At 60.1% G+C, this 22,228-nt stretch overlaps 3 protein-coding genes across 22 annotated transcripts in view; 2 read left to right on the forward strand and 1 right to left on the reverse strand.

Moving 5' to 3' along the window:
• The first annotated feature begins 61 nt into the window (after positions 1-61).
• Positions 62-12,513, forward strand: C1QTNF1 (C1q and TNF related 1). 2 transcript variants are annotated; one of them, XM_038165453.2, is made up of 4 exons: positions 62-302; positions 3,382-3,559; positions 3,679-3,818; positions 3,983-12,513. In XM_038165453.2, the coding sequence occupies exons 2-4, from the start codon at positions 3,396-3,398 to the stop codon at positions 4,531-4,533; spliced, it is 855 nt and encodes a 284-aa protein (XP_038021381.1). In that variant the 5' UTR covers positions 62-302; positions 3,382-3,395; the 3' UTR covers positions 4,534-12,513. The 2 variants fall into 2 exon arrangements, with proteins under 2 accessions (XP_038021381.1, XP_038021382.1); XM_038165454.2 differs by lacking the exon at positions 62-302 and adding an exon at positions 1,700-1,819.
• A 680-nt stretch (positions 12,514-13,193) lies between these two features.
• ENGASE (endo-beta-N-acetylglucosaminidase) lies at positions 13,194-17,457 on the forward strand. The gene is made up of 14 exons (XM_038165363.2): positions 13,194-13,366; positions 13,519-13,595; positions 13,696-13,897; positions 14,142-14,290; positions 14,403-14,560; positions 14,728-14,876; positions 15,069-15,234; positions 15,559-15,662; positions 15,766-15,874; positions 15,978-16,150; positions 16,388-16,542; positions 16,629-16,731; positions 16,815-16,929; positions 17,034-17,457. Exons 1-14 carry the CDS (start codon positions 13,263-13,265, stop codon positions 17,427-17,429), a joined length of 2,160 nt encoding a protein of 719 aa, XP_038021291.2. The 5' UTR covers positions 13,194-13,262; the 3' UTR covers positions 17,430-17,457.
• An 816-nt stretch (positions 17,458-18,273) lies between these two features.
• The window catches only part of RBFOX3 (RNA binding fox-1 homolog 3), a 164,405-nt gene continuing 160,450 nt past the window's right edge, over positions 18,274-22,228 (reverse strand). For 17 of the 19 annotated variants that reach the window (XM_072025771.1, XM_038165466.2, XM_072025772.1 and 14 more), the window contains 4 exons: positions 22,032-22,071; positions 21,319-21,380; positions 20,947-21,025; positions 19,558-20,100 (listed from right to left, as the gene is read on the reverse strand). In XM_072025771.1, coding sequence (XP_071881872.1) covers positions 20,056-20,100; positions 20,947-21,025; positions 21,319-21,380; positions 22,032-22,071 — 226 coding nt within the window. In that variant the 3' untranslated portion in view covers positions 19,558-20,055. The other 2 variants (XM_038165457.2, XM_038165456.2) reach the window with 2 other exon arrangements.

Genomic DNA, 22,228 nt, shown 5'->3' on the forward strand with positions numbered 1-22,228 from the left:
CCCTCCCTGCCCCCGGGCCCATGTCCCGCTGGCGGCAGGCCCAGGCGCGCACACGCGCTGCTGCGCTGGGCTGCATCTGGCAGGGGGAGGGCTGCTGGCTGTGTTTATCCCGCTGCTGCTTCTTCGCTCCCCTCCTTTTGCTTCCCAGAAAGTTTCCGCCCGGCCAGGGGAGGCGAGGAGGCTGCCAGAGGCAGGGAGCGCGGCCGCTGCGGGCTCTGCCCCGCGCCTTGGGGCTGGTGGTGCGGCTGCGGGGCGATGCTGTAGGGCTGGGGAGGCAGCGCCAGGACAGAGCAGCCCCAGAGGTAGGTGTGGGGCAGGGCTGGGGGCGGCTGCCGACCCGGGACGAGTGCCGTGGAGCTGTGCCCCTGTGCCTGGTGTCAGCGGCGGGCTGCCCAGCAGTGGTGTGGACTCACCCAGGAGGTGGCGTGGGTGCACGGGTGCCCTGGGGCAAGTCCCGTCCCCTTGGCCGTGCCCCAGGTAGCCGGGCAAGGACCTTGTCCTACCCGCAAGGGGGTGGTGGGGACCGCAGGGCTGAGCCTCGCGTGTCCTTTCAGGGGACAGCTCAACCTGCAGCAGCCCTGGGAGACTCAGTGCTGGCGCCTGCAGATCAGGCCCGACATGGTGTGGGGTCACCGCAGCCCCCCCAGCCCTACCTGAGCCCTGTGTCCAAAAAGTCAGCCCCCACGAGCACGTCAAAGCCAGGGCTGGGCCATCCCAGGGCAGCTGCACACCACAGTTACGGGGTGCCCCGCACAGCCTCCCACCGGCACTGCCCGCAGGGGCTGGGGGGCTGCACCCTCCCCATCGGTCCCTGGCTGCCCCCTCCCCGTGCAGCTCCAGCCCCGCTGCCCGCCAGGTCTGGGCTGCTCCCAGTTTGCAAATGGCTCCGCAAACATCCCAGCTGCTGGGGCGAGAGGCTGTTGGAGCCGAACCTCCAACACATCCCTGGACGCCAGAGGCATCCCAGCTCCCGTTGCTGCAGCTCAAGGGGGGCTGCGTCCACCACGGGAGGGTGAGGAGGGTGAGGGGGGGCGTGCCGGTCCTGCAGCGCTCCGAACCCCCTCATCTCTCCCCGGCATTTGCTCTTCTTTCATCCTGCTCTTTCAAGCTGCCTGGAATGTTTTCAGGATGTTTTGACTTGCAGTCCCGGGGCTTCAGCAGCCGCTGGATTTAAATCTCCCAACTGCTCCTGGAGAGCATCCAGCCCCGACAGGAAAAAACAGAATCCCTTCAGCAAGACCGGAGATGCCCGCGCATACGTGCGTGCTGCCTGCCCACCGTGCCTGCGGGGCGCGGGGGGGAGACGCCTGCTGGGGGTGCTGGGGAGCCCCGCGTGCTGCAGGCAGCGCCACGTGCGCAGAGCGCGCTCGCCTCCATTTGCAGCCCTGCAGCAGCCTGCAAGCAGCCTGCCTTTCCCAGGGGGAACATCCTGGCTAAGGATTTCTCCTCCCCGCTGAGCAAAGCTGTGTGCTCCCTGGGGCTGAGCCTGCTGCAGGTTCCCGGGAATCGTCTGGCTCAACGGGAGGCCTGAGCACCGTGGTCCTGGGGCGGGGAGAAAGCCAGGCGCTCCCCAGCAGCGGGCTGCCATCGCCGGCATATGGCTGGCACAGCTGGAGGCCCGGCGGGGCTCAGGGAGCCGGGGCTGCTGCTCCCCGGCTGCTGCCTGCTCACGAGCCCCAGGCTGGGGCTGCTCCTCGCTGCTTCTCCCTGCACGTGAGGCCGTGCGTGGGCAGGCGGCAGGCACGGGGAGGGAGGACACGGCGCCAGGCTGCCCGCGGTGCCGCCAGCCCTGCCTCCTGGCAGTGGGATGTGAGCCAAGGTAGGGCCGGGAGCTGGGGGACAGCCCCACACTGGGGCTTCCTTGGGGCAGGGCAGGCACGGGAGAAGCACGTGAAGGGCTTTGCAGAGGGCGTGAGCGGAGGGAAAGCCCTTTGGAGATTTTCCCCATCCCTCCGCCCCTTCCCTGTTCCATGGATGTGAGTCACCAGCCCGGCATCCTGCCCTTGAACGCCCTCCCAGCCTGCAGCCGGAGCGCGCCTGGCCGGGTCCCCGCAGCCCCGTGCTCTGGGGGCAGCCAGCCCCGGGCTGTCCCACCCTGACAGTCACTTGAGGACCCAGGCAGTCACCAAAAGAGTGGGATTCCGCCCCAAACTCCAGCGAGGCTCCCCACAGCCTCTCAGGATCCCGCTGCCCGTTCACCCCTGGCACTTGGGGGTGCGCTCCCGGTGTGGACCCAGGCCACTGCCCGGCTGTGCCCCAGTGGGACACCGGCTCCTAGCAGGAGCCCCGGCACAGTGCCACTGCCCTGGGCCCCACAACCATGGGTGTGGAGCAGCTGGGCAGAGCCACACGCTCACCTGGCACCTTTGGGGCCATAGGGCACGGCACACCCTGCTCAGCCCCATGGCTCCGCGCGGCCCCAAGCTGATATGGGGGTGATAAAGCAAGGAAGGGCAGGAGCCAGGGCTGGGCCGGGGTGCCACCAGCTACTGCAAATATTAGCTTGGGCCCCACGCAGGATGTGGGCTCCCAGCAAGGTTTCTCCTGGGGGTGGCTGGCTCCCGGCAGCGCCGTGGCTCTGGGGCAGCAGCTCCTGCTCCCTCCTGCCAAGGGCCAAGGCACAGCGCTGCAGGCTGGGGGCCAGCAGCTCCTGGGGCAGGGGCAGCCCCTTCCCTGGGGTTTGTGCAGGGATCCCTGCACAGCATGGGGGTGGGAGGAGGCGTGCAGACCCCCATGGGCAGGGCTGGGACCCCCCCAGGACAGGCAGCGCTGCCGTTTGCCCCGCAGCAGCCGAAGCCACCTCGTTTTCCAGGTGCTGGGGCTCCAAGCTGCTGCTCCTGGGGGTCAGTGGGGGGCAGTCGGAGCAGGGCTGAGCAGGAGCAGCCTCTTGGCTCTGGGCTTGGACCTTCAGCCCAGGACCACTGCTCAGGCCCACCCCTGGATCCCCAGGACCCCAGATCCCAGTTTGATCCCAGAGCCCCCACGCCGCCCTAAACATGGGTATCTCCAGACACCCCCTGGAGCATCGCTGAGGCCAGGTGGGCCCAGGTGGCTGGGTATTAGTTACAGACGGTCCCTGCAGCTGCGGGATGTGCCCCCACGCTGTGGGCTCTGCCGGGGAAGGGCTGCCACAAGAAAAACCTTTTCCAGGCTGGAGCCACGGCTGTGCCCTGCCCGGGGCTGCGAGGTGCTCCAGGCCCTGCGCTGGGGACACTGCAGGGCACAGCCGTGCCGCCAGCCCTCAGAAAGGCCGAGGGGAGCCACAAAGCCCACCAGCTGCACCCCCATCCCGCCGTGGGGCCGGGTCCCTGCCTGCCCCCTGCCCACCCCTGGGTGCTGCTGGGCTTTGCCACCCCCTCAGCCACCCCCGGTGTCTCACAGGGCGCTGCTGCAGCATGAAGGGGCTCGGGGTGCTCGGTGTCCTGCTGCTCTCCTGCTTGTCACTGCCCTCCCCTGCGGGCAGCCAGACCAGCCCCAGCCCCAACCCCAGCCCCAGCCCTGGCCCCGATGGGCGCTCCATGGACCCCGAGGAGGCTCCGTCCCAGCACCACGCTGCCAGGTGAGGGGGCCCCGGGGATGGGGGTGCTTCGTGGGGGCACAGAGCAGGCCTGGCACCACGAAGGGCCGCTGTCCCCACACGTAGCTCCCCGTTGCGCTTTGCTTTCTGCCTCCCCCTAGGCCCCCATGGGAGCAGAAGGCTGGCGGTGCCCAGGAGGGGCTGCCCCCACGGCCCCGCTGCGTTCGCTGCTGTGAGCCGCCTGAGCAGCGCTTCTCCTACCCCCAGTACCAGCCCCAGATCAATATGACCATCCTGAAAGGTGAGGGCTGGGGGGGGGGCTCCATCCCCAGCCAAATCCCGTGCTGCAGGGCACCGCCAGCCCACCTGCAGACCCCGGGAGCGGTGCAGAGCTGGGCTCCTGGTGCTGGGGTTGGAGCTGGCACCCCCCTATGACACCAAAACCGTCCCCTCCGCTCTGCCCAGGTGAGAAGGGAGACCGAGGCGAGCGGGGCATGCAGGGGAAGTACGGCAAGATGGGGGTGGCCGGCAGCAGGGGCCACACGGGGCCCAAGGGACAGAAGGGCAGCGTGGGCGCCCCGGGGGAGCGCTGCAAGAGCCACTACGCTGCCTTCTCGGTGGGCCGCAAGAAACCCCTGCACAGCAATGACTACTACCAGACCCTGATCTTCGACACGGAGTTTGTCAACCTCTACGAGCACTTCAACATGTTCACGGGCAAGTTCTACTGCTACGTCCCCGGCATCTACTACTTCAGCCTGAACGTGCACACCTGGAACCAGAAGGAGACCTACCTGCACATCATGCGCAACGGGGCGGAGGTGGTGATCCTCTACGCCCAGGTGAGCGACCGCAGCATCATGCAGAGCCAGAGCGTCATGCTGGAGCTGCAGGAGCAGGACGAGGTCTGGGTGCGGCTCTACAAGGGCGAGCGCGAGAACGCAGTTTTCAGCGACGAATACGACACCTACATCACCTTCAGCGGCCACCTCATCAAGTACAGCGGGGACCCCTGAGCGCCTGCTGCGCCCTGCTCCCCTCCCCTGGGGCGTGGGGACCCCCCAGCCCCCCGCGTGCCGCTCTGCATTAAGTTGTTAGCCCTCCTACGTGCCACTACCCCAGCAGCTGTGTGAATACCCCCCGCTCCTTCCGAGGCCGAGCAGATGCACCCAGAGGAGACAGAGACACTTCCAGCCTCCGCTGCGTGCGTGCCCTGGGAGGTGGCTGCTGGCCTGGGGCGGGCAGGGACCACAGCCCCTCCTGTGCCTGCTGCAGAGCTGGCTTTGCTGGGGCACAGATTCGTGCGGCTCTGGCCGTGAGCTGGCACCAGCCAAAAGGGTTTGGCCACCAGTGCTGTGTGCGAGGGCACCTCCATCGCCCAGCCCTCATTGTGGGAATAGAAATGTTGTTTTTGCAGAGTTACATTGTTTAGAAGGAGGGAATGTGGTACTGAGATATGCTTACAGTGATAAGAAAGTTTAGCAGGCGACCTTGTAAAATGCAGACAACCAGTCTCCTTAGGACAATTAGGTGAAAATCACGGTGCCAAGTCAAGTCAGATAAGTGAAGAAACATTACCACTTCAAGCAGTAAAAATGTCAAAAGAAATTTGAAATTTAACAGGCCGGCAACTGAAGACTATGCATTGTTTGTGAAGCATCAGATAGATTGTGAACCTGGATTATCCACTCAGTGGGGAAACAGGGGAGGGTCCTGCCATCAAAAGGTATATAAACTGTGTTTTGGAACTAGTAGATGCGCTCTCTCCTGCTTGTGGGGCGCCCGCCATTGCAATCGCGAATAAATTACTACTTCACTGAGATCCTCGCCTGAGCCTAAGTTATTGGCTACAGAGTGTTTCTCACAATTTGGGGGCTCGTCCGGGAGCCAGTCACCTACTGGGGAGCCCCACCGCCGCAGCAGCAGGAAGGCATGCCCCGCTGATTTCAGCGGTCCTGTGCATCGACGGTGGCGGTTCTGCAGAAAGCTGACAGAGGGCCCGAGACTGGTTAAAGAGGCAGGATCCGTGAAGTAGTGGGGAAAGGAAGAAGGTAGGCACTCCGGGTTTTTAAGAATCGATCCGGTAACTCTGTGCACAGACCAAGGTAAGAAATATTAAGTATTGCCTTGGGGGTCGGGTATCTGGTGTATGGTAAGCCCTTGCACGGGGAAGTGCTGGCACTACACCAGGGGAATCTGGTGTACGGTAATCCTTGCACGGGGAAGTGCTTGGAAGTACACCAGGGAATCTGGTAAACTCAGGTGTGCGGTAACGCTGGCACGGGGAAGTGCTTGGCGGTACACCCCCATCTTTCAGTACGTTAGTGTGTGGTAAACTGCAGAAGGGAAATTTCTGTAGCACATACTGGCGAGGGTTAGGAAAGATGGGAAGCACGAGTTCCAGGGAATCTGGTAAACTCATAGGTGTGCGGTAACGCTTGCACGGGGAAGTGCTTGGCGGTACACCCCCATTTTTCAGTACGTTGGTGTGTGGTACACTGCAGAAGGGAAATTTCTGTAGCACATACTGGCGAGGGTTAGGAAAAATGGGAAAATATGAGTTCCAGGGGACAGGGAGATATCCCTGGGGGAGTGCCTACTAATAGTTCTTCCTGAAGAATGATAAGAAATTGGAAACATAATCCCAAAATTAGAGGGATTGTAAAAGAAAAATAATTTTAAAAAGGTTAAATATTGTGTATCAGTCTGGACAAAAGAACAAATTAAGGAAACAGCAGTATTTTGGCCAAAATACGGGTCTGATGAAAATTCAGGCTTTAAATTTATGTGTAAACAAGAAGATTCCTTTTTTTAGAGAAGGAGCCAAGTTATGCTCCCTATAATCTTAATATTGAACTGTTGGCAGCAGCAGTCACTCCGGGAAGGGAGACAGGGACTGTAATTAACACTGTCCCTAAAGAAGGATTGTACCCTAGGCTCCGGCAAGAATTAAAACAAGGTAGAAGAGATATTGAGAATTTTGCCTTCCCTGATACTAACAGTACTAACACTAACTGTGTATCCTCTAAGGTGAACTACCCCCTCCTCCTTACCAGCAGAGAGGTTAGGACTTTTAAGAAGGAGAGGAAGTCTTTATTTGAGGACCCCAACAGCCTAGTTGAACAATTAGACCAGTTCCTACGACCTGATTTATACTCTTGGGGGAGGGAATTATGTCTATAAGTATGTTGTTTACAGGGAAAGAAATGGGAATGATCAGGAGGAGAGCTGCTATACAAGAATGGGAAAGAGCTCATCCTCCAGGACCAGGGGTAATACCAGCAGGGCAGAAATACCCACTTGCCAATCCTGGCTGGAATAATAATAGTGTGCAACACAGAAATCATATGAGAGACTTGGGGTCAGAATGAGAAAGTACTTGGGGATGAGACCTGAGGACCCAGTATCCCAAGGGCTCTTGAAAGTTCATTGTGTGATTAAAGCCTGGCAAAATACGCAGAAAATGCTTCAGAAGGTGGGGGGATGTAGTGAACAGTCACTGGGGGACCCTCCTGCGGGAGGCCCTGGAGGTGTGTGTCCAGAGGGGAGATAAGAAGGAAAAAAAAAAAAAAAAAAAAAGTGAAACTAATGGTATTGACAGTGCAGCGGGTAGTGAGGCAGAGGGTCGGAGAAAGAGGAAGAAAATCTTCAGGGGGAGTTAGGGCCAGGATGGAAAGGAGAGGAAGAGAGATGAAGGAATGGCAGGCAAAGAAGGCTGCCTGTGTTGTGGCCTGAGTCCTAGCAGGGACAGGCTTTGATAAGATGTTTTAAGTGTGGCCAGGCTGGCCACTTCGAATAGGAATATCTGGAGTGGAAGAAGGAGGAAAGAAGGAAAATGGGATGAAATATGCTATATTGATATGTTGTTTATCTTGGAGGGAAAAGGTATGGAATTAAGTTGGACCCAGACTGAGACTTTGGTGCTGGTATTAGAAAAGTACAGGCTGGAGAAAGATAAAGGAAGTGTTAAAAGGGTTGCTGAAGGGGTTAAAGGTGTGGCATGTAATATTTGACAGAGCTGTTTGAAGTTGAATGAGCAGGGAAAGGGGATGTAGGCATTATCTAAGTAACAGTCTAGAAGTTTTGGAATATTTGCATATTTGCTGTGGTGTTTGGTCAGTTTCCCAAACATCGGGGAGGGGGACGGTGGGGGGGAACTGCCTGCTCCACCAGGGGCCTCTCCGGCGGCCACAGGGGGGCTTCGGCTCCAGCGCCTGGAGCGCCTCCTCCCCCTCCTTCTGCACTGACTTTGGTGTCTGCGGGGGGGTTTCTCGCTCTCCCAACTGCTGTTGAGCAGCAGGCTTTTGTTTGTTTCTTTGTTTGTTTGTTTTCGTGGATGTGCTCTCACAGAGGCACGGACTGTATTGCTCATGGCTTGGCTCTGGGCGGCAGTGAGCCCCTTAGGGGCCAGATGAAATTGTCTCTTACCTGCCACGGGGAGGCTTCTGGGTTTTTCTCACGGGGGCTGCCACTGCAGTTTCCCACGCCCCCCCACTCACAGCCCCCGAACCTTGCCATCAAACCCAATACACTGGGGAACAGCTAGGTCATTACTGACTTGTAAAGTATCGGGGATTAAATTAACTAATGAAACCCTAAAAAGTGATGGGGGCAGAAGGGGCTGGGATAACAGTGCCACTTTTGGGGGATACCAAGCTGAGACTAGGGGATAAAATGATCACTGGGTAATTATTGTATGTACCCAAGGCAGGGATTAACTTGTTGGGAAGGGATTTGATGATTAAATTGAGCATTCAAATAGTAAATTGTTAGACTGGAATATCAGTGTTATTAATGGAGTGCTCTCAGGCCCTGAGAGCAAACATACATGTATATTCACCTCTGATTGGAAAGGCCCTGAAATGGGGGCGGAAGCAACAATATAGGTGGACAATTTTAGCTCAGGGGTTTACAGGGCCACCTATCTATTTGGGTAAATTCTAAAAAAAAAAAAAAAAAAAAAAAAAAAAAAAAAATATTTTGGAGCAATTACAACCTCCCAAGGAGGTATTAATGTTAACAAATATGTGGATCATTTTCTATTGTCAGGACAGGAGAAAAGAGTTGTGAAGAAAGCTACTAACAAGCTATTCAACTTTCTGGGAAAGCAGGGCTTGGGAGTATTGAAAAATAAATTACAATACGGAGAAAGAGAAGTCAGGTATTTAAGGCATTTAATGTCTGAAGGAAAACAGAATAAATGCAGAGAGGATTCAGGGAACTGTTGAAAATTAAGAAAGAACTAAAAAAGTTTTAAAAGAAAGATTTTTTAAGGAATCAGGAGCTATGAAGTCTGAAGGAAAATGGATACTCCCTGATGGGAGAGAAATGCTGAATAAAGGGATAATGAGGCAAATATTAACTGTTTTACATCAGAAGAGTCATTGGGAGGTGCAAGCAATGTGTGATGTTGTGCTACAAAAGTATGTCTGTGTAGGAATATACACTTTAGCGAAGCACATATGCAGAGGATGTACTATATGTCAAAAGGTAAATAAAAAGGTCTTCTGTAACCCATCTAGAAGAGGACGGGAGCCAGGGGTTTGACCTTTCCAAAGTATACGGGTAAATTTTACTGGGTTACTTGTTTGTCCTAATTGACCACGTGACTGGATGGGCGTAAAGCTTTACTGCAAGGGTTAAAGCAGGCCTTAGAGATTGAGTGGGATTTTCACAGCCCCTGGCACCCCTCCTCTTCTGGGAAGGTGGAACGAATGAATCAGACATTAAAGAAGCAATTAACTAAACTAGTGTTAGAAACCCAACTTCCTTGGGTAAAATGCTTACTCCTACAGGTTTAAACAGCACCAAGAAAGGATATAGGAATTTCACCATATGAGATGCTGTTCAGATTGCCCTATCTGGGCAGAAGGGATGAGATACCACAATTCAAAACAAGAGAGTTTTCTTAAGAACTGTATTCTGGGTTTGTCCTCTTCTTTGTCATTTCTCAGGACCTGTGGGTTGTTGTCTCAAACCCCACCTTTGGAATTCCCCATTCACCACCATCACCCAGGAAACCGGGTCCTGATTTGGACCTGGAAAGAGTCAACTCCGGCCTGAATGGGAAGGACAATTACTAACCACTGAAACAGCCATAAGAACTGCGGAAAAAGGTTGGACTCACTATACTCGAGTGAAGGCATCCGTCGACGCTAGTACCTGGGAAGCTGTTCCTACAAAAGACTTGTTGGAAGTTGAAATTGAATAGAAAAATCTCATAGTGGACTCTGAGCAGGATAAGAGCTTACAATTGTAAACTAACCTTTATTTTCACAGGTAACTAACGACTGTGACTTGTGATTGAAAGAAAGAACAGACCTATAGCGAAATGCAGTGCTCCCAAGGGGGGGGTTGTTATAGTAGTAGTGTACATCTTATTTTTTGTATTGATAATTATTTGGAAACCTAAGGTTTAAAAATAATGACAGGGAAAAAATGATTACTAATTTTGTTTTTAGTGATTCTAGGCCTCAGAGAAGGCCTCGGTCAATTGGCAACTTGCAAAAGGCATGACCAGATAATAGCAAAAACGGGATACCCCATCAAAATATGGGTGACTGTGACAGAGGGTCATGTACCACATTCTGTCACGTTTGATGTTTGTGAGGTGTTAGCTTGTGGAGATTTAAATGCCCAACGACAATTGAGCAGAGAGAACAAATAACTGGGAGAGACCCAACAGCCAGATTGAGAATAGCTGTATGGAAACAATCCTCTACTGCCATCAGAGAAAGGGAGAAACTCAAGGAGAAAACAGGAGAGAAAACAGGAAGCCCTCTGAAATGTGTCAGTTCAAACAAGGTATGGGGATGTGAATGCTTGGATAGAATGGGTCAAATATACCGTCCAGAGTCTCAACCGTAGCTACTGCTATGCTTGTGCCTCGGGATGACCGATTGCCCAGATAGTGCCCTTCCCATGGTGGTGGACCAAAGACTCCCAAGGGATGCGATGTATGATTGCATTGTACCAAGAAAAGACTGCCTGGGGAAATGAGGCCTGTAAGTCTCTCTTTGCTGTTCCTTGCATGATAACAGTATCACGGTTCCCCCTGCATTCTCTACAGCTATAGGTAACCATACAGCTTGCCTCTCACGGCAGGGTGTGAGTGCTACCTGGCATCTGGGAGAATTTGCCTTGTGCTACCAAGGACTTGATGGGAAACTGCTCAAGACTAGAGATCCCCAGGGCAGATCTCTGGTGGTACGGTGGAGGAAAGATCTTACGGTCCACCCTACCATCTAATTGGGAAGGCACTTGTGCACTTGTTCAATTAGCTATACCCTTCACCCTGGCATTTGAAAGAGAAACATCACAAATACCCAGAAGAAGTAAAAGAGGCTTAGGAATATCATTTGATGATAGAGTATATATAGATTCTATTGGGGTACCTAGAGGAGTTCCAGATGAACATAAAGCCAGAAATCAAATTGCTGCAGGGTTTGAGTCACTGTTCTGGTGGGTAACAATCAATAAAAATGTGGATTGGATTAATTATTTCTATTATAATCAGCAGAGATTCATCAATTATACCAAGGATGCGATGAGAGGAATCGCTGAACAACTAGATGCCATCAGCAAAATGGCTTGGGAAAACAGGATAGCATTAGATATGATGCTCGCAGAGGAAGTAGGTGTGTTTGTGTGTGTAATACTGAGCAACCATTGTTGCACTCTTATAGCCAACAATAGTGTCCCAGATGGCTCGGTAACAAGAGCATTGCAAGGGCTTACCACCCTTGCCAGTGAATTGGCAGAAAAAAAAAAAAAAATAATAATAATAATAAAAAAAAAAAAAGGCATATTTGCAACATTGATCGTAGTTGTAGGAGTTTTGACAGCCATTGGTTGCTGCATTATCCCCTGTGTAAGAGGACTAGTACAGTGGTTAACTGAAACCGCACTATTGAAACAAATGACCATGGAGCTACCACCTTACTCAGATAAGGAGATAGTGAGGAGATGGAAAGCAAAGAAGAAGTCTATCAAATTGCACCTTAGAGAAAGGTTTTGCAAAAATCAACAGTTTATAAAAAAAAAGAAAAGGGGGGAATTGTGGGAATAGAAATGTTGTTTTTGCAGAGTTACATTGTTTAGAAGGAGGGAATGTGGTACTGAGATATGCTTACAGTGATAAGAAAGTTTAGCAGGCGACCTTGTAAAATGCAGACAACCAGTCTCCTTAGGACAATTAGGTGAAAATCACGGTGCCAAGTCAAGTCAGATAAGTGAAGAAACATTACCACTTCAAGCAGTAAAAATGTCAAAAGAAATTTGAAATTTAACAGGCCGGCAACTGAAGACTATGCATTGTTTGTGAAGCATCAGATAGATTGTGAACCTGGATTATCCACTCAGTGGGGAAACAGGGGAGGGTCCTGCCATCAAAAGGTATATAAACTGTGTTTTGGAACTAGTAGATGCGCTCTCTCCTGCTTGTGGGGCGCCCGCCATTGCAATCGCGAATAAATTACTACTTCACTGAGATCCTCGCCTGAGCCTAAGTTATTGGCTACAGAGTGTTTCTCACATCATGGACGTGCTCTACAGGCCTTGTTCCTAGAAACGGGCAGGGGGTTCTCAGTGCCCCACAGGAAAGATAAGGGCGAGCAATGATAACAGCACTAACGGCCACTCTCCTTCCGCAGCACTGGGCCCCAGCGAGGAGGAGGCCGCAGGGCAGCGCTGGGGTGTCCCCGGGCTGGCAGCTCCCCTGTGTGCACCCAGCGGGGAGGGGGCTGCAGCCATCCCCTTGCTGGTGCCCTCCTTGCCCCCGTGTTGCAGCCTCTTCTCATGCTCCACACCTGCTGAGGTGGGGGCTGGCTCCCGGCCTTCAGCCTCAGCTGCTCCTCTTCAGTTAGGCTATGTGCTGGCCAGGCTTTTTGTTTTCCTACACGCAGCAGCAGAGCAGGGCCTGGGGCAGCGTGCTGAACCCCACTCCCTGTACGGCTTGAGATCACATTAAACACCCCCGGGTCAGGTCCCTGCTCACACCTTTGTGCTCCCTGTTCTGTGCCTGCAGGCACTCAGTGTGGGGGCTCCCTGAGGACCACGGGCTGGGCTCCTGGGAGGACCGGGACCCCCGGGACGGGCTGCAGGAGGGCCAGCAGCACCCCAAGGGCCGGGGAGACGGCGCTCAGGGTGTGATGAAGCCGGCAGTGCCTGTCCTACAGCTGCTGAGCGAGCCGGGCAGGGCAGGCCGGGGATGGCGGCTGGGTCACCTGCAACATCCACCGGTCCCGTGGGCATGGGGCAGCCCCGAGGGGAAGCCAGGGAGGCTGCGGGATGGGGGCTGTGGGATGGAGCCTGTGGGATGGGGAGGCTGCGCGATGGGGTCCCTGCAGGATGGGGGTCCCGAGCAGTGGGCCCACAGCCAGGCAGGGCTGAGCTGGAGACCAGCACGGCTCCAGCACGGCTGGGGGAGGAAACACGGACTGGGGCTGAGCTTAAGCAGACCCCAGCGGGGGCTGGAGGGCAGCTCAGGGCCCATTAGGGCCCATTAATTAGGGCCCATTAATTCGGGCCGCGGGCCCACCCGGTGCCTCGGGGCTGGCGGGGGGGGGGGGATCGGACCGGGCCCAGGCCCGGGAGAGGCCCCGGGGGCGCTCGGGGGCCCGGAGCCGGGGCGGGGCCGGGCCTGGCGGCGGGGCCGGGCCGGGGCCGGGCGGAGCTCGGCGGCCGCGCCCCCGGCAGGGCCAGGCCGGGCCGGGCCCCGCGGCCGCCAGTGCGGGAGGCGGCGGCGATGGCGGCGGCGGCGGCGGCGGCGCAGGACGGGCCCGGGCGGCGGGGAAAGAGGCCCGGGGCCGGGGAGGCCGAGGAGGAGCGGGGCGGCCGGCGGCGGAGGAGGTGGGCGGCGGGACGGGGACGGGAGTGGGAGCGGGGCCGGGGCCGGGCCCGGTGCTGCTCGGGGCTCGTCCCGGAGCGCCGGGCGCTGGCCACGGTGCTGCCCCGGCTCGGCGGTGCTGGGCGGCCCCGGCCTCATCCCCATCCCCGGGCAGCCTGCAGCCGGCGGCGGAGCACCGGGGGACCACGGTCCTGCACGAAGCCATCAGCACCCGCCCGCAGCCCCTGCCAGGTGAGGCACCCGTGGGTGGCGGGGCCGAGGCACCCACGGGTGGCGGTGGGACCACCCCGGCCCCGCTGACCACCACCGCCCCGCTTCTCGCCCGCCGCAGCTCGGCACTTCGACACCGGCACGACGGAACCCGTCAGCTTCTTCTTGTCCGGCCTGGAGGAGCTGCTGGCCTGGCAGCCCGATGCCAACGACGACTTCAACATCGCCACCGTGCCGCTGGCCCAGCGCCAGCCCCCGCTGAGCAGCCGGAGGCCCCGGACGCTGGTGTGCCACGACATGCGGGGGGGATACCTGGAGGACCGGTGGGTGCTGCCGGCCACGGGATGCGGTGGCTGGATGCTCCGTGCCCGCTGGGTGCGCTCCCAGCCCGCGGCCAGGCAGGGCTGTGCGCTCTGCTGGGCTGCTCTGAGACAGGGTCCGCAGGGGTGGCAGTGCCGCTGCTCTGCCCGGCTCACGGGGAGTGAGTCAGGCTCCTGCCCAGCCCTGCAGCTGGCCAACAGCATCGCTCCCGCATTGCCTAACCCTCTTCTCTTTCCTCTGCTGCAGGTTCATCCAGGGCTCAGCCACGCGCAACCCCTACGTCTTCTACCACTGGCGGCACATCGACATCTTCGTCTACTTCAGCCACCACACCGTCACCATCCCGCCCGTGTGCTGGACCAACGCGGCTCACCGGAATGGTGTCCCCGTGCTGGGTGAGGGAAGGGCTGGCGGCTGCGAGGTGATGTGGTGCCGAGGCCCGGCACCCCGGGCTGCGTGGTGAGTTCACCGGGGCATGCACTGATACTGCCCTCGCCGCCTCCCCAGGGACCTTCATCACGGAGTGGACGGGTGGGGAGAAGGTGTGCGAGGCGTTCCTGGCTGCTGGGGCTGAAGCGTACGGCGCCGTGAGCGACCAGCTGGCCCGCATCGCCCAGCACTACCGCTTTGATGGGTGGCTGATCAACATTGAGAACACGCTGAGCGTGAGCAGCACCCGCACCCTACCTGCCTCCTGCCCCCGCTCCCTGCCTCTTGCAGGGGCTCAACCCCTGGCTCCGGGGCTCACACGCTGCTCCTGTGGCCGGCGGGTCCCTGTGCAGGGCTCCCGTACCCGGCCCGTGTCCAGCTGCCCTCTGCTCTCTCCTGCCAGGCGGTGGCGGTGGAAAATTTGTCCCCCTTCCTGCGGCGTTTGACCGCGCAGGTGCACAGCGCCGTGCCCGGCGGGCTGGTGATTTGGTATGACAGCGTCCTGGAGAACGGCGCGCTGAGATGGCAGAACGAGCTGAACGAGCAGAATAGGTGAGTGGCTGGGCACACGGCTGGTGTGCTGCTTCACCTGAGCAAGGACAGCCCGGGGAGGGGCCGTGAACCCACCCCACACCTCAGTCCTGGGCTGGGGTGGGCAGGCCACGGCCAGCACAGCCCCTCGGTGGGGTGTCCTGTGGGGAGCAGGCACAGCATCCTCCCTCCCACGCCACCCCTTGTCCCCAGGGTGTTCTTTGATGCCTGTGATGGGCTGTTTGTCAACTACAACTGGAAGGAGGAGCACCTGGAGCGTACGCGCAGGCTGGCCGGGCAGCGCCACGCCGACGTCTATGTTGGCGTTGATGTCTTTGCCCGTGGGGATGTGGTCGGTGGTGGCTTCGACTCTCACAAGGTGCGTGTGGTGAGGCTGGACCAGAGCAGGATCCCAGGTCTCCCCCTGGTGCCGGGCTCTGAGCTTGCATCGATGGCTTGGCCGTACCAGGCTAAATCAGGACGGGGCGGTGAAGTCTGGGCGCTGCCGGGCTGGGAGGTGTGCACGGGGAGGGAGCAGGGGGACCGCGGTGCTGCAGTGCCTGGAGGGGGAGATGCTGCAGGATTTCCTGCGGTGTGATCCTACCCCGCTGCAGGGCCAGCAGGACCTGGGGGGAGAGGGGACGGGGCAGGTGACGAGGTGATCTCGCCTCGTGCCCGTGTTGCTCACAGCTTGTCTCCGCAGTCGCTGAGCCTGATCCGCAAGCACAGCTTGTCCGCGGCCATCTTCGCCCCTGGCTGGGTCTATGAGCACCTCGGGGCAGAGAACTTCCTGCAGAACGAGAACAAGTGAGCACGGGCATGGTGGGGCAGGGGCTGGCCGTAAGGGGCTGCCTGGCCCCCAGGCCTCGGCTGAGGCAAGTGTCTGCTCTAACAACCGCCTTTCCTCCAGGTTCTGGGGCTTGCTGGCAGACTACCTGCCCACACACCGCATCTGCACGCTGCCCCTTGCCACCTCCTTCAGCCTGGGCATGGGCACCAGCAGGTTCCTCACCGGGAAGGTGGGTGCGGAGTGCAGGGTGTGGAGCCGTGGCTCTGCTCCAGCTGGGGAGGCAGGGTCCTGCTCCCAGCTCCCTGCCTGACCCAGTGCTCCCCGTCCTGCAGGAGGAAGAGCCCGGGCCCTGGTACAACCTGAGTGCTCAGGAGATCCAGCCCCTCTACATGGAGAGCAAGGGCCAGCTGCTCACCAGCTGCTGCCTGCAGGACGCCTGCTGCGGGGGCAGCTCCCTGCGGGTGCAGGGGACCATCCCTGCTGGCGAGGAGCGCGTGGCCATCCGGTGAGTTGGGTGACAAAGCCCCATTTCCACCTCCTGAGTGCTGTGCTGGCACCGTGCCGGCCTGGCTCAGCAGCCGGAGGCCTGGGCAGAGCTGTGCCAACCCCGTGGGCCTCGCGGTGAGTGTGCCACGGGGTGCTCCAGCAGGCGCTGCCCAGCAGACCTAACCCAATGCATCTTCTCTTTCTCTCCTCTTTCTCTCTCTCTCTCTCTTTCTCTGGGTGGACTTGGGGTCATCAGCCTGTTCTCTTTCCAGATGCAGGCGCCCCCCAAGCTCTTCCTGAACCTGCTCTATAAGATGGAGGGGCCGCACCGTGACGAATTCACAGTTGCCCTGGAGCTCACCACCTGGGACTCGGATACCTGCCACGAGGGCCACATCACCCCCCTGCCCGGTGAGGACCCTGCCCACCCACCTGTGCTGCCTGCAGTCAGTGCCCCCTGTAGGGCACGGCTCAGCCCCTCGCTCCCCTTCTCGCAGAGCCCCACGGCCGACACCACCCCCGGCTCCTCCCAGCACCACCACCTGGCCTCTCCGCACTGCTCGCTGCCTGCAGCCGCGGCTCCGAGGGCTGGACCAGCCGGTGAGTGCCCCGCAGGTGCCCTGCGCCTCTGGGTGAACGGGGGCAGCTCCAGCCCTGTGCCAGCTCTGCCCCTCTGCTCCCAGGTGCTACGAACTGGAGCTGCAAGGCTGCGTGCTGCGCGACCTCTCCCTGCTGGTGTCCCGCCAGCAGTCCAGCCCGCAGGAGACGCGCTTTACCTGCCTCCTGGGGGAGGTCCGGGTGAGTGCCCCACGCACATCCCTGCACCAGGAGGCTACGGGAGCAGGCTGGGTGCCCGGCTGCTTTCACACCTGCCCCTGATGGTTCCGTGCTCCCTTCTGCAGGTGCTGGATGCGGCCAGCGTGGCAGCCTCCCCACCACAGGTGCAGAGCCTGACGGCCTCGCAGCTGTGGTGGCAGGAGGGTCCCGACGCGCAGCAGCTCTCCCTCAGCCTCACCCTGCGCTGGGACTTCCCTCCAGGGCGCGCCAACCATTTCCGTGTGCTCAGCCTGGGCACGCGGTGCCGCCGGGATGAGCCGCAGCAGCCCCAGCTCCTGGGGCTGGCGCACGCCTGCCTGTTCCGCGTGGTGGGGCTGGCGGTGCCGCGGCCGGCGGCGGGGCAGTCCTGCCAGCTGGAGCTCCTGGTGGAGCCGGTGCAGCCCAACGAGCTGCCCGTGGACCCGGACCGCTGGGGGCGGTTGGTGCTGGTCTACTCCGAGCCGGCTGGCGACAGCAGCTGAGCTGGGCATTAAAGGCAAGCGTGGCACAGCCCTGCCTCCGTCTCCTTCGTGCCGGGTGGGCTGTGGGGTGGGGGATGCAGGGGTGCCACCACTCAGGGCTGAGAGGGTTGATCGAGGCTGCGTTTTGGGGCCGCTCTGCTCAGGGCACCCGGTCACTGTGTGCATCCAGGCTGGGGCATCTGCCCTGGGACCCCTCCCCAGCTCCCAGTCCTCCTGACTGGGGACCAGCCCTGGTGCTGGTGCAGAGCTGCCGGCACGGGCTCCACTTGCAGCCCCAAGGAGCCGCTCTCTGCAGGCAGCTGCTGCTCCCCCCCCCTGCACGGCCCTGCCTTGGCTCTGCCTTGCTCTTGCTGCCCTCTCTCCAGGGCTGGCAGGCAGCGGTTCCACCCGCGCTGCTTCCCCTGGATATCTTATGCAGGGAAGGAGAGAAAATTTATAGCAGCAATTATTTTATCACAGTCTGGTGAGCAAGCAATTAGCAGGCAGGGACGTAGCCGAGCGTGCCGCACAGCGGGGTCGCGCAGCCCCAGCTCCCTTGGAGCACCGGCCCCAGTCCCACAAACAATACTGGCTCCCGTTCAGGAAAATTAATATGTCAGCGTTTAAGCTGCTGCGCCTTCGGTGGGTGAATTGCTCTGAAATAAATTATCTGATGGTTTGAAAAATGAAGGGCTCAGCACTGCAAGGGCTGTGCTCCTGCCACTCTGAGACCCTGCTCTCTTGCTCTGGGGGGGGGAGCCCCAGCAGTGCCCCCCTTGCCCACCGCAGAGTGGGTGATGTGGGTGCAGGGTGCAGTCCCCCCGTGCCCCACACGCGCGCCCCAGTCAAAACCGGAGTCGTCCTGGTTGAAGAAAGAAATCTTTATTAATAATTTCAATAATAATAATAATAATCCTTGTAGTAATAATAATAATAATAATAATAATACTGTTTATTAGAATGGTCACACCTTTGAAGCATACAGGATGGGCCGGCGCCAGCCTGCGTGCCGGCAGCCGGCGCAGGGGCTCTGCTGTAAGGAAGAAGCCAGTACAGCGATGGAGGGAGCTTTGTACAGGGGAGGGGGCGCGGGCCAGGGTGGGGGGGCTATGTACACCGGGAATAGAAAAGGGGGAGCTCGTTGCTGGAGCATCGGGGTGTCTGCAGACTATAAAGTGAGGTTTGACGAGTGGCGGAGCCACGCGGGGTGGTGGGGCAGGGGCTGAGCGCGGCGAGGCCGCCCCGGCCGTGGCGTGGGATGGGGCTGCACCGGGGGGGGGCTCCGTGGCACCCTGTGCCGCCCAACCCTGGCTGCCACAGAGCCACCCCGGGGGCGATGCAACAGCCGAGACCCCGTGCCGAGGGCCGGCAGGGTCCCTGCAGCGGGGTGGGCGGGGAGGGGGTGGCCGCGAGCACCCCGCACATCCCCGTCCCGGCACAGCGCAGGGGTCCCAGTGGGCGGCGTGGGTCAGGATCGCTCCCTGCAGGGTGGGAGCCCCGGGTGCGCCAGGGATGGGGCAGGAGGGGAGGGAAGGGGAACGGGAACGCAAGCGAGTTGCAAGCTCCTCTTAACAAAAATTCCCTTTAAAACGCAGAGGCTCGTCCCCCTGCAACGCCCAGCGCCTCAGCAAAGCTCCGCTCGGGAGCCGCGGCCTCGCACCCTCGACGCGCTGGCGGCCGGCACCGGGGCACCGGAGCCCGGCGACCCCCAGCGCGGGCAGGGCGGTGTGCCGCTGCGCTCCGCCGGCACCCCGCGCCGGGCGGAAAGGAAGACGTGGTGCCCGGGCCTGTGCCGCGGGCTGCCAGGGGCCCCGCGGCCGTCCCCGTGCCTGGCGGCAGCGGCTGCGCCGGGGGCAGCGCTGGGTGCATGCGGCCGGTCCGTGCGCTCCGCGGGCTCCTCCGGGACTCGCTCGCTCGGTGCATGTGTGTGGACAGGATGGGACTTTCACGTCGTTGTTGCCTCTTTGCTTTGTTGTTGCTTTGCGTTTATTTTTTTTATTTTTTTAAATTTTTTTTTTTTAGTTGTGTGGGTGTGTATGTGTGTGTGTGTGTGTGTTTTGTTTTTTTATTTTTTTTTGTTTTGTTTTTGCTTTTTTTGCCCTTCCCGGTCCCAGAAGGAAACGGCTGCAGTTTCACTACAACAGAAACAGAAAGGCAGAGCTGTCGCTGGAGCAACCCCTGGGCACGTGCCCAGCCCCGCACCCCGCTCAGCCCCCATGGCCCTGGGGGGCACCACGCTCGGCCCCGGGGTCCCCCCGCGGCTCAGCCCCATCCCCATGGAGCGTGCAGCAACTGCCTCCTGCCTCTCCTACGGGGTGCAGAGGGGCCGGCTCGGGGCTGCCCGTCCTGCCCTGGGGGGAGACAAGCCCAGGGACCCCCGCGAGCCCAGGCTCCGGGCACCCTCGGCGGGGGGGAGGCGCCGTCCCCGCTCCCTGCCGCCCCCGGGCCGGGCAGGATGGACGCGGTGGGCAGCGGAGGCCGAGCAGCGGGACGGAGCAGCTTGAGGTAAACCTAGCGGAGAGCAGAGCCCGCCCGGGCAGGGGCCCTCAGGTCCTCCGGGAGGCTCAGCCTGGCTTAGTCTGCCTGGTTTGGTTTGGTTTCTAGTGAGCAGTCAGTGTTAGTGCTGTGAGGGGCTGGGTCTGTCTTGCTAGTAGGGAGTGAAGCGGCTGTACCCTCCTCGGTATAGACTAGCCTGCAACATCAAAGATGAAAAAAAAGCCAATCAGTATTCGAGAGAGAGGCAAAGCCCATTTCTTCCCTTTTTTTTTTTTCTCCTTTTTTTTTTTAATTTTTTTTTTTTAAAGTGACACCAAACTGCCTCTGTCTTGGGGGTTGTGCGGGGTGGGCACAGCCAAGGGCCCCCAGCGCTGCCGGGGCTCACTCGGGGATGGAGACGGCGCCGTCCCCAACCCCGCTGCCCCTCGGCACAGCCCTGGGGCTGCCACGGCCGGGGACCTGCTCCCTGGAGCTGGGCTGGTTCCTGCCCTGCCCATCCCGCGGACAGAGGGGCTGCGGGGCCGGGGGTGCCGAGGGGTGCTTGGCACAGCCAGGCCCCAGCCAGGGGGACACAGGGGGGGGAGGGTTTCCAAAAAAAAGAAAAAAAAAAAAAAAAAAAAGGAAGAAAAAGACCATTTGGCTTTGAGATCCCGCCCACAAGGGGGATTTTTCATCTTTGATGCTGGTTGCAAAGCTAGCTACAGACCGCAGCGAGCACGGTGAGCACGCTCGGGTGCCCCCCGCACGCTGCTGATGGGGGCACGGCCCTGAGCCCCCCACACCTGGGGGAGGAGGGGGGGGTCCTTGCCCCCCAGCCGGGCCCTGGGGGCTGCACAGGGCTTCCTCCAGCGGGGGGCTAACGGGGGGGTGTGGGGACGGTGCCCCCTCTCCCTGGGGCCAGCCTGTGTGGGGGCTGCGCTGCTCCTGCCCCCGCCGAGAGCCCGTGCTCCCCCTCCCCGCGGCCCCCAGACCCCCCCGGGCTGGCTGCAGCTCGCGTGGGGCAGGTGGGGAAGCAAAGAAAGGCAGCGGGGGCTGCGCTTACCATGGTGCCGATGCTGTACGTGGCGGCGGGGCCGATGGTGTGGTGGTAGGGGTCTGCCGCTGCGTACACTCTGCCGTAACTAGGAGCAAACACGGGGGGGTGTTAGAGACCCGGGGAGGGGTCCTCCACCCCCAGCAGCTCCCCAGAGGCTGCTGCACCCTATTTCCACCCCCCACTACCCCACGGTCTCCCCACCAGGGCCCCACCACGAACAGCCCAGACCCAGGGGGCACGGGGAGCCGCGGGCACCCCGATATTGCCAGCTCCATCCTCATGGCACGGGGCACGGCTGCTGGCCTGGATGGTGCAGGGGGTGAAATGGGCATCCCCCCCCCCATCCCCCCCAACCCCCCCGTGGGCAGCGGTGCCTACCTGTCGCTGTATGCTGCTGCTGCTGCTGCGGGCTGGGCGTATCTGTAGGCGGCATAGCCCCCCTGCAGTGGTGGGGGAGACAGAGAGAGGCGGTCGTGAGGGTGGGGGCAGCACCCACCAGGCCCTGCCGGGGGAGCTCGGGGGGGCCAGGGCAGCCGGGCACCCCCAGGCACTGGCTGCAGGGACCCCGGAGCAGTGGCAGGACCCTGCGGGGAGCCGGTGCTGGTGGCACCAGGCACACACCAGCCTCATTACCATTCCCCAGGGGCTTTCACAAACATTAACCTTAAAAAATTAAATTTCTAGAGGAGAGAATGTCACCTCCCTGATCGCTTTAATGAGGTGTCACGTTAGATAAATCCTTCAGCCGCCCGCCTGAAATATCGCCAATGGCTTTTTAAACACGGAGGTTAAATGCTGGTGGGAGGCAGCGCGCCGGCGCTCGCCGAGGACATAAATCCCTCGGGGTGCTGCCCCTGCAGGGGGCTGGCCGGGGGCACAGGACCTGAGCGGTGTCACCCAGCACGGCCCTGCCTCGGCTGCCCCCAGCCCCTCACCCGTCCCCCCTGCGCCACGATGCCGAGCCCCAGGAGCCGGGAAGGGGCCGCAGGCTGGGCAGAGCCCCCCGGGGAGCAGCAGGGGGCTGATGGCCCCCACACCCCCCAGGACAGGGTCCCCGGAGGTGGCACCAGCCCCAGTGTGGCTGCACTTACGTAGATCTCGGCTCCGTAGAACCCGTCCTGGTAGACGACCCTGCAGGGAAGCGGAGGGCTCAGTGCCATGGGGCTGCTCAGGGCGCTCGCGGGCACCGCGCTCACGGCCGAACGCCCACCCGGGGTCACACAGAGGGGACGGGGGGAGGTCATGGCAATGGGGGGCTCAGCGCACTCAGCACCACTGGGCACAGGGC

Source organism: Anas platyrhynchos, chromosome 19 (assembly GCF_047663525.1).
Source record: "Anas platyrhynchos isolate ZD024472 breed Pekin duck chromosome 19, IASCAAS_PekinDuck_T2T, whole genome shotgun sequence".
NCBI classification, from domain to species: domain Eukaryota; kingdom Metazoa; phylum Chordata; class Aves; order Anseriformes; family Anatidae; genus Anas; species Anas platyrhynchos.